General features: G+C 41.3%; 2 protein-coding genes across 4 annotated transcripts in view; both read left to right on the top strand.

The window, feature by feature from the left end:
- The window catches only part of pag1 (phosphoprotein membrane anchor with glycosphingolipid microdomains 1), a 49,758-nt gene extending 43,735 nt beyond the window's left edge, over positions 1 to 6,023 (top strand). For both annotated transcript variants that reach the window (XM_039819615.1, XM_039819614.1), the window contains 2 exons: positions 2,858 to 2,917; positions 3,220 to 6,023. In XM_039819615.1, the coding sequence (XP_039675549.1) occupies positions 2,858 to 2,917; positions 3,220 to 3,582 (423 nt within the window). In that variant the 3' untranslated portion in view covers positions 3,583 to 6,023. The remainder of the gene's footprint in view (positions 1 to 2,857; positions 2,918 to 3,219) is intronic.
- Positions 6,024 to 7,082: 1,059 nt separating this feature from the next.
- The window catches only part of znf704 (zinc finger protein 704), a 47,896-nt gene continuing 38,194 nt past the window's right edge, over positions 7,083 to 16,784 (top strand). For both annotated transcript variants that reach the window (XM_039820149.1, XM_039820148.1), the window contains exons 1-2: positions 7,083 to 7,955; positions 12,258 to 12,445. In XM_039820149.1, the coding sequence (XP_039676083.1) occupies positions 7,695 to 7,955; positions 12,258 to 12,445 (449 nt within the window). In that variant the 5' untranslated portion in view covers positions 7,083 to 7,694. The remainder of the gene's footprint in view (positions 7,956 to 12,257; positions 12,446 to 16,784) is intronic.

Raw genomic sequence — 16,784 nt, 5'->3', positions numbered from 1 at the left:
AAAAATGGTGACATTCGTAAACATTTACCCGCTTAACATTAGCATGTTACCATTGTCATTGTGAGCATGTTAGCATGCTGTGATTAGCATTTAGCTGTGCCGGAGTGCAGCCTCACAGAGCTGCTAGCATCACAGTCAACAGCCTGGCTTCCTGGTTCAACTTTGACCTAGTGTACTTGCCATATTGGCATTGAGGAATTATTACCAACAATTCAGGTGTCAATCTCACTTTTGCTTTTACCTTCAAATGAAGTGGTTTAAATAATCGGGTTGATGATTGTAATCTTCTTTCCTACTCTGATGGACTTACCATAACTGATAAAAATGACACATAGACACTCAAAATGTACTTGTTTATAGACGCACCCACATGTACCTTGTACCATGTCTAGTCAGCATTAATTCTGTTATTTCTCCCCATCCCCCCACATTACACATACACACACACATACTATGACGTGTGTGTTTACATATATTCTGCTACACATAGACTCCCTGGGGCTGATTTAAGGTTAACCCTGAATGTTCCTGGCTCACTGTGGTTTATGCCAGTGTATGACCAGGAGCGGTGGGTGATCTGTCTTGTCAGTTTAAGAGTGCGTGCGTGCGTGCGTGTGTGTGTGTGAGCGCCAGCTGGCCACTTTCACTATGGCAGTTAGTCTGGCTTCATGATGGATGGTATGGGCTATAGAAACTCTCTATCTGTCTCTGTCACACACACACACACACACACACACACACACACTGTACAGACGCGGGGGTGCCTGCGTGTAAATGTCTGAGAGGAATCCCCTCAGGTAGCAGCTCGGTAATAGGAAGCAGCTCGGTCAATGCTGCTCATATGAGGCAGCGTTTCCAATATAAACACATTTTTCCACATGTACACCTGGTTTCTAGTTAAACATTCACTGCAGACACACACTCACTCTTCTATTTGTGACCTTTCATTCACAGGCTCTATGATCCTGTGCAGTTGTACAGTTATTGAACCGACATAAACAGCTTGTAAACTGCCATAGTCAGCACTGTTGAGCCTAATTATCGCTAAATAGAATCACTATTGTTATTAGATAGAGGATTTGAGTTTGTAATATGTGTGTTTGTAAGTGTGAAATATAGGTCATAATGTGAGTTGGTGTTGTTAATGTGGTTTATATATATTACATCTTCAGTTAGTTTGGAGCTCTTTGTGTACTGCATGGAAGACAGTGGATGCAGATAATCTGAGTTGATGTATTCATACTGATTTGTACGCGTATGGGTGTCAACATGCACGTCAGCATGATTGACAGATTGACACCTGAGTCATCCATCTTCAGAGGCCGCTGTAATCAGCTTACTGTCATACTCGCATGTCCTGTATGTCATTGTGTCTCCTGCATTCATATAAACACATTCCCATAATCCTGTCTCACACACACACACACACACACACACACACAAACACACACAATGTCTCAATGTGTAATTACACAACAACAAGACATACACTGTTATAGGTCTTTATGTTAGTTTAATATGCATGAAAAAAGTTTTTACGACTCAATTTAATGCCCATATGCATCAAACTCTGGTTAAATACTGTGTTCATTTCTGACTGTGACTGACTAAATGAAAATTCCACTTCAATTTGCAAAGATACTTGAGCCAAGAACCAGCAGGCCACAAATTAGATGAACAAATATTGTGAGACACACTCAGAGGTGCAGTCACTAGGTCAAGACACCTGTGTCCATGTTTCATACAAGAGTCCTCTGGGGCACTCTGCCTAATTGGTTGGCTAATTGCATTGAAATAAAAAAGGCATCTGCTGCATTACAGAGTGTTGAATCTATAAAAGTAATCATGTCTCCAATCATGCGTTATCCATAACGGAGAAACTTGTATCTGTATCAAGACGCTATGGCACACAGTAGGAGAGGATGCTTGGGTAGATGATCTCTGTGCACAGTTTATAACTGTGTAGCTTGTGTGACCCTTGACAAGCACAAAGTATTGTGCCTCAACAAGTGGAGAGCTTTCCCTTTTTTTCAAACACATTATCCTTAACCTTGGTATATCCAGCTAAGGACTTAGTAAATCAGAATTTATTCCCTGGATCGTGTCAGAAAAGAAACACTAAAAGCAATGTTTTCCTCTCTGAGAAGTGTGTAAAAAATTCACGTGGTATTTAGTTAAAAGTGGCAGTGATATTGTAGTTGTTGTTCGACTCCTGAGGTGTTTGGTGCTGTTGTCAGATGTGCTTTGATGATTAATGGCTCCCTCATCGATCATAAGGCAAAGTAGACAGAGGCTGTGCACAAAAACATCACTCTCTGTCACTGAATATTGACTTTTACTCAATCATTTTCTTAATGAACGGGTGCTTATATACAACATTAGCTTCATATGTATCCCAGCTAAAACAGTAGATGCAGAGCTTGTCAGCTTAGTTCACTTTATTGATGGTTACCAAGCGCTTTCTAAAGCCATTCAAAGAGATTTTCCACTATTGATTTTTTGAGAACTTGTCAATAGTTTGCCAGCATGTTTCGATGATGCAGATCAATAAGAACTATTTATCTCAATGGAATTCAAATGAAAGTTGTTTGGAACTGATCTATTGCTATACTAAGTTTCAAGTTGTAAGAGAAAGTGGTTAAATTCAAGGGATTGCTTCTTTAAATTTTTACAACAGGAAGACGCCACCAAATTCTTAAAAAAAAAAATGTGGGACAACCCTTACAATGTTTCCAACAGCCACTTGCAGTAGAAATAAGCATCCACTTTGTAGTTTAAAAGTGTCTGATTCTGAGCTCAGTCTTTTACATACTATGAACCATATCTTAATCTATCTTTTTGTTCTTTTCTCCTCCAGTTACACTCCCCTCTGTCTCCTGCACCGGGGTTCGACGACCACATTCTGTCAGACAATGAGGTAAGTGTGTGTTAAACTCCCTTATTCCCCAAACTGCTGTCTCCTCTCCCGTGACAGCAGCACTTTATTCTGTGAATGCCGATGCTCCAAGCCCCAAAAGGATTTAAAAAACGAGTGGAGACTGGTAAAAGAGTACATCAGACAATACGCTATGAGGGAAAAACCTAGCGGGGGATCTTTTGGTACAAATGCATCAGACTGTTTTCTTTTTGTGTTCACATTCCTGTTATCTCAATACATGTAGTTTATAACAATTTTATACAAAATAAGGTCAACTCACGTGTTTCTTCTCTATCCTTCAGTCAGCAGCGTACTCTACAGTCAACAAAACAAACTGTGACGATGCTGTGAATGAGGACGACAAAGAGCACGACTACAGCAGCATCGCAGAGATCAAAGGTCTCGTCACGGCCTCTTCCTCCAGTGACCTCTATGCCACTGTCCGAGATATCTACGCCCAGCCAGAGGAGCCCCAGCCGGGGGAAGACCCCAACTTGGACAGCACGGATCACTGCTACGAAACCATCCGCATCCCAAAGACTGGTAGCTCGGATGACGACCACAGGGCTAGGCTGGGGGCAGATGGGTCAGACGCTGCCAAGGCAGAGCCTGACTACGAGAGTGTCGGAGAGTTAGGTCTGAGTCGGGAAACGTCCCGCCTCTGAGTTTTTCCCCTCATCGTCTTTAGCTGCGGCGCTTTGGGAGAAGCCTCCTCTCTTAACATCTGACAGACGCCACTGTAGTGCTTTGAACCTGCTACCAAGCATGCTTTTGGTGCATGACTTGGGGAAAATGGCGCACCACAGCATCCATCATCAATGCATGAGTGTCCTCTTTATGGCTTGGGTACGGTTTATCATATCTGAACTTTTAATTTATCAACAGCAGTGAATGTCATTGGTACTGGTAGGCCTAGTAGAAAAGGAACTGTAGTACCTCAGTCATTGGGCATTAATCGTGGATGAGTGCACTTTGAATCATCATTAAATTCCTCTTTTGTCTTTTTGACAGTGCGTATCATGGACACATTTAACAACACTTGATTGTGGAAAAAGATCAAATAGATAAAGTATCAAATAAATAAAAAATAGGGTTAGCTCAGTACACGATCAGTGCCTGTGATATAAAAAGAGACTAAGAATTCCGTGCCATAATGATGAAATCCATGCACTTACCGTACATATGAAGGAAACCTTGTTTGTATGCCCCTTCTGCAGCTGTTAGTGACTTTCTAGCTTCTTTTAGGTGACTCAGTGTCATGTTTTATTGAGGTGTCAGATGGTGTATTTCCAGCTAGTCTTTGTCAGGTTTGACAGCACCTCCACTGTGCATTCTCTGCTTGAAATTCCTGTGAATAGGTTCTAGGCACATAAAGCAAAAGCCAGTCTTATCTTTGACCAAATTGTTAGTTGAAACGATTGCATAGATTACGCCACCAAATAGAAATGAGAACTTTTTGACCGCTACATACACAATCTTTTTCTACTCTAGACTTTTCACTGCAAGAGACAAGGGAAGGAATGTGGTTTCACAGGAGCTTAAGGTCACAATACATTTTATAAGCATTCTTTTTGACATTTTACAGTCCATGTCAACATTATTTTGTGAAATTCATATTTATTTGAAGATGCATATTGTTGTGTAATTGTGAAATGTTACAGAGCATGTGTGTGAAAGACGAGTAAATAGGGTTTTCTAGAAGTTTCTAGCATTTGTATTAAGATACTAAATGAAAGTGAGTTGAGAAGTAAAGGTACGCTTTCCCCTGACTTATTGTTTGGAAAGAATACATTGTTTTTTTAAAAAAAAACATGATGAAAATATATTTTCTTTTTTTGTCATTTTGCATGGGTCAAAACAAATTCAAAAGAGGCGTAATGTGAAAAAAAAAAAAACTTGCATTATTAATATAAATCTATTGATTATTTATATATTTTTTGGTTGTCATGTTTTTTTGAGCATAGGCTACTCTTGGTACAGTATCCAGTCTTCAGTTGGCATCCCGGATGAATTTTAAAGCACAAGGTTTAATATCATGGTACTGCATTTGTATACTGCTTATCCAGCTACACCTCTGCACAATTTGAATATCTAATGCTTTTTAACGTACTAGTAGCACTCGAGAAAACCATATGTCTGTTTGTAGCTTGTACTGACGTCAGCCAACCAAGGCTTGTATATACTTGGAGCACTATTTTAACCAACTGTTACTTGCTGGAAGTTTTATGTAAGCTTTTAATTATTTGTACAATGTCCAGAGTGGTATCATTTTAAAACAAGTCTGTTTAGAGCACTGATGTATGTCTGCCTTGTTTGTTTGAAGGAAAACTGAAAACATGTTGTCCAATGTTGTCATATAGCTCTTTGAGTTCTGAGAAGAAGTAACCAATCAAATGTCAGAAATATGGTACAATGTTTTGGTACATGCATTTTAAGAAACAGTGAGTGTGGTACTTGTATTTAAAAAAAAACAAAAAAAAACTGAATGTGTCAATACTTTTTGATGTTTGTTATCAAATATAACAGGGCCAATGCTTTTCGCTGTTAATATCTCTTTTACGGTTACAGTATCTCCCATCTTTGCAGAAAAAATGGTGTCATCTGTTTCCACCCAGATCAAAATATGACCGCTTATCCAGCCTTAGCTCATTTTTCATTAGACATCAGACATTTAAAATGATGTAACTTCTCCCAGCAATGCTACAGTGAAAGAGGATTTTAAATGCAATCCGCAACCAGTATTTTATGAACGTAAACGGGTAAATGAAGCCCGTAATAAAAAATAAATGAAAAAAATCATTGTCATTTACACTCCCAAAAAATGAGCACATTGTTCCTACTAAGTGATGTGGCTGTATCAGGGTGGTGCCATCATTTAGATATAATGGTATTCACAGAGTGCTATAAATGACCTCTAAGGAAATTATCTGTCAAACACACACACCTTCAGGGAATTGGAGTGTGGTGGAGGTAGGGAGATGCTCCCTCGCTGCCTTTGATCACAGGGCAAAGCCTGTTTTAGAAGTTATGGTCACTCCACTCTGTCCATTCTCTGCATGTAAATATTTTATGACATGAATTGTTCTATTAAAATATATATAATAAATTGTGTCATTGTGTCTTTTTTATTCACTGTCGGCACTGTCCTGTATAAAGATTATAAGCTGCAAATCATTTTTGACATTAATAATGCTATTTGTCCACTGGTATATTCTGTCTGCTAAACTTGATTTATCACTAATTGAACGCTGATCTTTCTAATCAAAATGGAGATGTTTATCAGACATCTTTCTCTGTCTTTCTCTCTCAGAGAGCAACTACTTGAGTCACATTGTGAGATCACACTTTAGGTTTCTTATTTAGTACATGGTGCAGCTTACATGAGTGTTAGCCACCTGTGAGAGCTGTTATGTGTGGTGTTGAAATGAAGAGCACAGTAATAAAAAAACAATATGACTGCTGGCTTATTATTATCATTACCCTGTGGCATCAAATAGGCATCACAGTACTTCTTGCCATACTGATGTCACCATGAACAATTAGCATTTCCATACACAGTTGCATAATAATACCTCATCTATATTTAGTATTTGCACATGAAGCACTTTCTAGCATGGTTTCTATAACTTATCTGATGGGGCTGGCTAAGATTTGGCTCTTGCCTGGGCTGATAGCCTACCTGATGTTAGAGCACGTTCACCCCAGTGCCTTTGGTAGAACAAAACTGGCATGTTAAGTAATGACAACCTCATGAGGAATTAAATAACCTGTTGTGTTTACATTCACAAAAACAAGATCAGTGCAGTTCATTTTTTTTCATTTCAGAACCAGATCATAATAATTTAGAAGTCCCATGGCACCTGAAAAGTAGGCTACATGCGTTTAACAACTAGGTCATAGCATAAAGCCTGTCTGTCTGGTAAAAGTTTTCCTTTCCGTAGTCTTAATTAATTCCCATTTTTCACTCCTGCCATTACCCTTCCCTCTCGTTTCCTCTCCATCCTTGCGTCATTGTTTTGAATTGAGCATCCTCCCGGCTTGCATTACCTTCGGTTGGAGAAGGGGGAGCGGTGGGGGCTTGTGGAGGCGTGTGCTGCACCGACCAATTGCAGCCCGCCTTGGCCGCCGGACCGCACATGTTTACAGGCAGCATTCCGCCGGTAGAGGCTCTGCTCGGTCGGCGCCACGCGCGGACTGGAGCTCGAAGTAGCCGGAGCTGGAGTCACGTAACGGCTGTGTTTTCGACCGTTTTCAACATCTGAGGAAGCATGGAGATGTATAGGCCCGAGCGAAGTAAAAATAATTCGACGTATTTGCTTCCGTTCTTCGGTGTCTAAGTCGTCAATTCAAGGAGAAGCAGCAATTTTGTTTAATCGTGTACAAATGTCATTTCGGTTCCTGAAATAGCGGCTAGTCCGTGTTTTCCCGCGGCCCCCTGAGCTCGCAGGGAGCAGTGGGGAAAACAAACAGGTCGAACGGAGGAAGATTGGTAGCCGGTTGGATGTGGAGGTTGTTTAGCGGCGAATGAATCGTTTAGTGTTGTCGGCTTTTGTCGGGTGCTAAGTCAAAGTTTTCCTTCAGTTTTCGGTGCTTTTCAGTGCGGTGCATTAAGGACGCTGTTTGTGTTGAGTGTTCGCTTTCCGAGTATGTTGCCGCGTAGTCTACCCGCTTCGGTTTTGTGTTTTTCTCAACGTTGTTTACCGGTTATAATTCGACGTTTAATGATTTAAATTCACCGGGAAAAAACGGCCCTGAATTTGGTGAGACACTTTTAAACATGCATACAAGGCGTTTAGTGAAACGTTCGATCCTCGGCAGCCGCGTTTATGCGCCGAGTCCGACGGGGGACGGTGCCCCGGTGACAGGAGTGGTCCAGGCTGTCAAGCAGGAAAACAGAGACGTCTCGTCCGTAGGAACCCGGCGCAGCGTCTACACCGTGCTAATGCAGGACGGGAGCCTCAAGGAGTTCTCCGAGGAGGAGATAGCCGCGGGGTTCAACCACACTGCAGCCAAAGGACCGCTTAAGTCCAGCTTGAAGGTGTGTGTGTGTGTGTGTGTGTGTGTGTGTGTGTGTGTGTGTGTGTGTGTGTGTGTGTGTGTGTGTGTGTGTGTGTGTGTGTGTGTGTGTGTGTGTGTGTGTGTGTGTGTGTGTGAAAAGCGCCGCGGCAGGCAGCGCTTCACTGTTTTCATTGTGCGGTGTTTTGCGGCGTTTAAGCGCTTCCTTTACGGAGCGGATTTAACGGTGTCACCGCTGTCGCTGCTGCTGCCACTGATGTTAAATATAACCAGCTGGCACAAAACCAGAACCACCGAGAATAATAATAATGCAATTTAGGCTGTCATGACATTTGGCGACATCAGATATATGGGACAAAGGGCTTGGTAGGGCCTGCGCAATGTTTATGTGGGCTAGTGGGTGGGTAAGCCGATGCAAACAAACACGCTCTGACCGCAGTGTTTTGCCCATAGGCTCATGATTTATATATCACATTTAATACAGAAAAATGTGCCTTTGCCAATCAGGCCTTTAATTGCACATAGCATGTATTATAGTTTGGGCATTTTCATTGAAGATACAGCTTGTCACCCAGTTGAATATTGTATGGCTTTATGTGAACCCATTCTGCACAAGATCCAAGTATTGTCAACGGTTAAAATAGATACTGTGGGGTTCCTGTGACATTAGAAGCAGCAAAGTAAGTTTTGATGATGTCCAAATTTGTAGTCCTGATATGGGCCTAATTAGTAATGACCTAATTGCCTTCGTTTTCAACGTGTATGCTTTGGTGTCACATGGCCTCAGATAAAGACTGTGTAAGGAAGAGAAGCCAACCCTGCTCTTGGATGAAAACACTGTTTCTGGCATAAGGGAAGTGTGTGTGTTTGTGTTCGGTCCTTTTTATAGCAAGGGAGGGACTGAGTAATGCATGTGACCCAATAATGGCTTGTTTACGATCTGATTTTGATTTATTTTGATTGGTGTGGTTTTGTGCCTTCTTGCATTTATGTGCATGTTGTGCTTTTCATATGCTATTGATGAAATAATTTACAGGCTGTAGTCGTAAGAATTATTTCTGTAGCCGAAACTGAAATGTTTGGCTGCTGTTTGTTACCACACATGCTGGACTGTTTACATTTCCTTTATGCAAATGTTAGATATAGGGAGGGTGTACGTCAGATACAGCAGCAACACTCTGAACTGCTTGTAAACTTCAAATGAAGTTGCAAATGAATCTTTAAAACTTCACTCGCATTTCAAACCTTAAATAAGAGTAATGCAACAGCTCTTTATGGAGGGCTTTGAGTGATGGGAAATTGTAAACTTGGGTTCTCTTGTTTTGCATTTGCACATTTGTGTATGCTGTGCTGCACTCACAAAAGCTGTTGCACACAATACTGTTACAGTCACCGGTGCAGGCTGGAGTAGTGCAGCTGAGAGTGTAGCCCTTTCAGCTCCATGGTCAAGTCTCTTTCAGCACACAATTCCCACTGAGGTCGAAAACAAGCCATGAAATGAGGAGGTGTGTGTGTGTGTGTGTGTGTGTGTGTGTGTGTGTGTGTGTGTGTGTGTGTGTGTGTGTGTGTGTGTGTGTGTGTGTGTGTGTGTGTGTGTGTGTGTGTGTGTGTGGATTCACATTCACATCTGTGTTGCTTCTTGTGTGCATGGATGTGCTTTCTCTCCCATATGTGTATTTGTATGTTTGATGAGTTAGAGTTGACTTCTTAAAATGCTGGGAGTGGGGGTTGTTTGTGAGGGCATGCCACCCTGTTTTGAGCAGCAGCTGTACAGCCAACAAAGCAGGCACCCCCGGCTGGCAACAGGTGGCATGCTCCAAAGAATCTGGATGCTTGGCACATTGCCCGGTATGGCAAACGAATGCCCCCTGTTCTGGGGGTTGTGCAAATGTGTGTTGTGTGAGTAATGCTACACAGATCTCTAGCTGCTAACAAAGAGGCGTTTACTTTTTTTTGTTTTGCTGGGCGCTTTTGTTGTCCTAACTGTTGTTTGCGACGTTGATCGTACGTAGATGTGGGAGTCAATGAAGCAAGCTTGTTGACAGGAGCTGAGTGACTGACTCTTTGTTCTGAAGCGGTGATCCCTGGCAGGCGGACTGGCGTCGTCTGTCCTTATTGGTTGGCTGAGCAGCATCAGCATGAAGCACAGCCACCACAGGGTCAAGTCTGGAAGCTGCTGGTGATGATGTATGAGTAATCTTTTAGGGCAAAGTGTATGTGTGCTACGAACACAGGTTTAACACACACACATTGTTAATCTCTTTTTCTCAGTCTTGTTCTTATGTGTGTCCTTTTAAAAGTATTTATGTCTCTCATTGGCAAAAATACTCTAAAATGTAGTTGCATATTTCAGTTCTGCTTGCAGAATAACTTCTATTTCACCAAAAGAGTTTGGGCTGAATGAAAATATGTAGTTGCAATTTTTCTGACTATCAAGCATTATAACAAATTGACCTTGTTTTAACATTAAAACAGTCAGATAGAATAAGGCAATATTCTTATATAAAAAAAAGTAAATTTGTACATTAATTAGCAAGTATTTTTTTGTACCAGTTTAGCTAATATTTAGTCAAATATTACATTAGTAGAATACTTGATATTCTACATACCTTTTAGTAACAGTTCCACCTCGTCGTCAGTCCAAGAAAATAAATAATGGTCTTACTTTTTGCCATTATTATTTCTTCAAATATTTTCTGTGTTTTAAACGTATTCATCCATCAACCGCAAAGTAATGTTAGACACTCTGCTTCCTGTTTAAACCGGCACCAGCATGCCCAATGTATGCGAATGGTCATGTGAAATGCGGTTTGTCATGTTATTATGGACGGAGATAATTTCTGATACCGAACCTAAACGTGTGTGTGTGTGTGTGTGTGTGTGTGTGTGTGTGTGTGTGTGTGTGTGTGTGTGTGTGTGTGTGTGTGTGTGTGTGTGTGTTGTGTGTGTGTGTGTGTGTGTGTGTGTGTGGGCGAGAGAGAAGGAGTATAAGAAATAAAGAGAGGGGAGGTATGAGGGACACTCGGGATATTTGTTCTGTGTGCACAGTCACACACATACAGCTTTGACACATGCAACTCACAATTAATAACTGATTTGGCACGCTTTACAATTTTCTGGCGCCGTGAAATGCCATTATTCATAAGCCTGGTGAAAGGAAGGAATTGCTGTTGGTTTTATCCGAGGAGTGCGCTTGTCACACGCGCAACACCTAATCTTCCCCGAGCCAGTGTAATCCATCTTGTTGTTTTACTCAAGTCTGTGTTTTCACAGAGCGTGAGTGCACCACTGAGTGTTCAAGCGACCAGTCTGTATCATGAACGATACTCAATAATAATTTCTTCTGTTTTTTTTTACCTGATTAACCTAAATAAATTGTTGTTTGTGTGTTGGTGAGTGATTGACTATAGGGCGCTATTGCCTTTTCCATAGTCAACCCTAATTGTGTTACAGTGCTTTGAGATAATGATCTACTGTAGCTCACACACACACACACACACACACACACACACACACACACACACACACACTGTAGACACACACTGTAGACACACATACACTGACCTGCATGTCCTACTCCTCAACGCTCCATGTGTGTTTCACTCTGGCTCTGGCTTTTTCTCTTGTCTGTTTCTAAGAGCCTGATGGCTTTAGTTACCTACAGAGGTGCGTGTGCGTGTGCGTAGGTGCATGCAGGTATTCATGTGCCGAAGCATGCCATTCGTTGCTGTTGTGTAAGAGAAGAGATGATGTTGGGCTGTTTTTTTTTAAATGCTACAGGTGGGCGTTTTCAGATAGGAGAAATGCTATTTTGTGGTTGTCTGTGTGTCAGTGAGTCTATGCATATATCTGCATTTAGAGAACATTAGTAAGTAAGTAAGTAAGTAAGACCATGACAATAGCATGTATGAAAAAAAAAAAAAAATAAAAAAAAGCCCACATAACGAGATGTTTTCACCTAACCTGTCATTTACGTCCCTTTTTATCCTCAATGTATGAAAATCCACATTTAAAATACTCCGGGTCATATTTGCGCTTCGCCACCTTGCTTCCGAACATCAACACAAACTTAAAGTGAATGTTAATCAAATGATGGTTACCATGGCTACGCTACCGCTAGACTGCTGCACACTGCATGTCCGTCAAAATATTTTTTTGTTCAAAATAAAAGACGAGTTCAAAATCAGATGCGCATTATGTATTCTTTATTTATTTATTGCATCAACATTTCTCATGGCGTACTCCTATATTGGCATTGTTACTAACTTGCGTACATGGTTCTCTACCTAAGCACTGACTTCATTTTCTTTGCATCCCTCTACAGCAGAGCTCCAGTAACGGAGCTCCAGAGAGCCATAAGGTGGAAGGCGGCCCCCTTAGCCCAGAGGCAGTGGAGGAACAGCGGGTGGCGGACGGCAAGCGGGTTGGCCGGGACCCCGACACCCGATCAGTGTCTCTGCTAGAGCAGAAACGCAAAGTGGTCTCCTCCAGCATCGATGTTCCTCACGCCAGGTAGGACTGTGTGTGTGTGTGTGTGTGTGTGTGTGTGTGTGTGTGTGTGTGTGTTTGCATGTGCATGCCAGTTCTTCGACAGTGAGAGTCTGATTCCTGTCTTAGAGAGAGTTTGGCTTGGGTTCGTGCATGCAAAGTTCATTAAAGGTTTATGACATAGATATGTCATCTCATAAATAGGACAAAGTTAAAATGGGCTGAAATCCCATTTTTTCCATGTTACTACTTTTCAGACCACTAAATGCAATGTTATTCCATTACATATATTTTATTATATTCCGTCATACATGTCACACTGCACATCAATGGTGTTTGTATGTTGGAATGTATGTATTGTTAGTCCTGTATCAAAATTGAGTTAGTCCAAGATTTCATCCTTGTCCTAAATATTGAAGGGTTGTGTGCAAAATGTCATTTTTTTTTTGGAAGAATCCCATGCTGTTGCCTTAACTTGCTGAAGCAATTATGGTTATAGTTATTTAAATGGCATGCCTCTGGTGGTTTCCCAACTTGAAAATATGGTGCAACACTGACTCAAGGGCATGAGAGTTAGTCAACTAACATAGTAAATTGCATCGTTACCCTCTTTCATGTCTTTCCTGCTCCGTAGCAAAGACAGTTAGACATACAGTAGCCTTATAGCCAAAATAGACATGAGAAGAAATATGCTTTAAATTTGTGTGGGAAAACAGCTATTGCTTTCTTGCAACACAGAGCCCAATACAAATGAAAACAGTTATGTTGATGCATGAGCTGTTCCCTCACACATTTAGTGACTCTCTTTACAACATACACACACGCAAAACAAATATTGTTTTAAAATGGTCAGCATAATACACCACTGAAGCTGGTCCACAATAGGGCAATTAAACATTAATAGGCAGTAGTCCATGGCAGCGAAGAGCCATCTAATAAAAGAAACAACACTCTTTCACTATTAAATGTGAAACACTAATACCTTGTAAAGCACCGTGCTGTTATCGAACCTCACTCCCCATTACTTGTCCTCATGCTGCTGGAGGAGCTCAATCAATGGCAACTTGCTGAAAAGTACAGTAAAAGTCTGAGCACCTTTTTATTACTGCAGTGCATCCTGAGCCCAGCTTTAAATGTAATAGTTATTTGCTGATGAACCATTGATTTGGTTTTCTCTTGTCGCCCACTAAGAAGAAGAATCTCTTTTTAAATTGAATCTATCACATGGATTAGACAAACATTTTACACCACTTCCAGTCTAATTACCCCTTGCATAGGATTTGCCATAACATTGATATTTATATGGTTATTGTGGAATGGCTTATTGATCATCTCACTGCCCTTGCACAAGTTCAGCATGTTGCCTCAGCTCAGGGACGATCACTTTATAAACCGAGTTCCTGTATATCCTCTTAATGAGACCACCTGACAACATCCCCTCAACATACAATAATCCTGATATAATGGTTAAGAGAAACCACAACCTGTAAAAAAAGCATCACATATTTCTATTTGTTAGTGTGGACACACACAGAATTTCAATAACACACCCAAGTTATCTCTCTAGCCAAAATTCCAACAGCAATGTGCCAGAGTATGTTGTATTTTTTTATTTTGCCTGTCCAGGCATTTGTGAAGCATCATTAATGTGAGAATTGCCAGCCAAACACACCCACATAAGTAGAAACAACCAGAGACAAAAGTTTGGTTTGCTTTTGGATGGTTTTCTTGTATCTTTATTACGTATCAGCATGATGAAAAAATATCCAAAGCCTTTGGAAAATTCAGTGTTGTGGCATATGTATTATGAGTTTTTATTATGTGTTTCAATAGTGTGCTCTGCCAACACAAGCTGAGCTTTTTCTGTTCCTCTCTACCTGAGGAATTTTGTCCTCTCCTGCCCGGTAAGAAAGAAAGCTATTTAAAGGCTGTGTGTAGAGAGGAGGCCCTTGGAATAATCAAAGACATATTTTGTGTGCTCTCAATGCATTACATCTGCAAATGGTACAACTATACCTGTCTTTATCCGAGTTTATAAGTGTGCCCCATGACCTAGTTTCAGTAACTGAGGTTAAAAAAAATGCGTGTTTTAAGGTTTCTGTAGAAATAAGGAACTCTGTTATTACCTGTATTCAGCCAGTTCATCCCTTCCTAATGTCATAGGCTTTTTATGTGTTAATGAAAAGTCTGATTTCTAGCCATCAGCACAGACTAGACATCTAATTATTTTGTGTGTAGCACTTCAAAGCCTGGTACTCAAAATCCAACGATCTATTGTGCTTGTCATGTGCTAAATCAAACCAACTGCAAAACCAGAGTTAAAAGAAAATCAATTTCAGTCCAATTTGTAAAGTGTGCTCACGCAATCAAGAACATGGAAAGTTCATTCTTGCCACATTTTAACAGCACGTATGACCCCTTCTTTCTCAGATATCCCTATAGTGACCTCATCAGTGCACAGCACCATTATTGCCTTAGGATTAAGATCCATGGCTCTTATCCTCTGCACACCTGCGACCAATTTTCATCCCTGCTCTGGCACTGGGGAAGAAATGGTGTCGCCACGGACCGCAAAGTAACATTTATCTTTAATAGAGACAAGGAGGGAGAAAGGAGGAGGGAGGAGGCTTGGAGGGATGGTGGAAAGGGGACGAGGTAGTAACGAGGTAAGAGGGTGAAGGAAATGTATGTGTGGAGAGGAGGACAAAAGGGTAAAGGAGTTGGATTGAGCATGTGTATGAGTGTGTAGCTGTGAGGATAACAGTAAAAGAGGGAACAGAGAGAGAATGCCTGAGGATTTCCCCCCCCTCCCCTCCTAATTCTCCAGAGAAGTCTGACCTTGAGGTTGTTAATTGCACTCTCAAAAGTTCTCTCTCTGCTGGTGATTTACCAAGAAAATGTATGGCTGTTTGATGGCTCTCCAGGTCCCTTGGAACCCAGATACAATAGGTATCCTACCTCACTGGGAGTCACTGAAGTACCCCAATGCCTTGCCTGCAATCATTGGGAAAATAGAGGGAAAATGACAATGTGCCATATACAGTAGACGTTAGACCTCAGGGGTTTTCAGTAGCTACATTTATTTTGTTCTGTCTGTCGGCCCAGCTCTGATTACTCTATCGAGTAGCCTCCTTCATCGTATTTGTTCACAGCACATTTACTTCACCCGCATTTTGTCAGATCTTGGTCCAAAAATCAATAGGTGTCATTCCATGATTGACCTATTTTCTACATTGCCCCAACTCCCAAATGTCCAAAGAAATGTTTTCCATTATGAAATTATATTAAATGTGCTGTGTCTCAAAATAAAGAGGCAGGAATTGCTTGCTGTGGCAGATTTCTGATTTGTTTACGCCATATTTATTGTCTGATTCTCTCTTTTCAGACATCTCTACTCATTGTCAGACTGTGGTTTTAGCCAGCTGCTGGGCCTTCTCCTTCCTCCAACAGCTTATGTTTTCTCTATGCAGGAAATGGTCGATTGTAACAAGAGCTGGTGGGGGCAGACCAGTGGAAACAAATGACTTGGCTTTTGACAAAATGCATTCTGGGGACTAATTGCTAGCAGGGGAAGTGAAGTAAAACCTTAATTGAAGGGGGAATGAAGAGAGGGAGTGCTCTGCTTATTATTGCAAAACCCAAAAAGAACAGATCTGAGAGTTTAAATCTACTCCTCTTTAGACCGCAAGCAGTCAGCAATCTCTTTCTAGCATGAAGCATGGTTACTCATATTTCTGAAAATAACTGGACCCCTTGCTGGTCCTCTATGATGTTGTGTCTTCTGTTTTTTGATAGCCAAGTCCTACACAATGCTCACATTTAATCTGATATATGGTAATGGATGACCATTCCATGTAGCTGTAGATTAAAGCTGGTGGGGCTGACTTCAAAACCCAATTTAATGCCAAAAGAAACTGTTTGTTATTGTTGATCAGTGTATTTTAAGAGCAGCCAGTTCATTGTGCTAAGCCAACCATGTGTTCCACACTCGGGGCCTGGTGCATCAGCCAACTCAGACATGGAACAGGTCCAAAGACTTCCCATCCTGAGCAAAAAGGGCCCAAAGGGACTGTCAAATTATCGTTTGTCTTTTGATAAAGCCGCATTGGCTTCATAATCCACTTGTTTTTCCTCTGCTCGTTGTTTTGTTTGTCCTTGTGGTCGTTTTTACCTTTATGGAACACTGTTAAATTTGCACAATGTGTTTGGTTTGTGGCGAAGGAGGGAGTTGAAGTTCCCGAAATGAGAGAAAGGAGGGGAGGAGGGAGGATGGGGGCGTGTGCATGAGAGCATTGTGGGTTCTCCAGAGAGTGAGTGACAAAAAGAGAGAGAGAGGAGTGATGGAAAGAGTGAAAGTGATGCT

The sequence above is a fragment of the Perca fluviatilis genome, chromosome 13 (assembly GCF_010015445.1).
Source record: "Perca fluviatilis chromosome 13, GENO_Pfluv_1.0, whole genome shotgun sequence".
Taxonomy (NCBI): domain Eukaryota; kingdom Metazoa; phylum Chordata; class Actinopteri; order Perciformes; family Percidae; genus Perca; species Perca fluviatilis.
The sequence above is the reverse complement of the archived record's forward strand: the minus strand, read 5'-3'. Positions and strand labels throughout refer to the sequence as shown.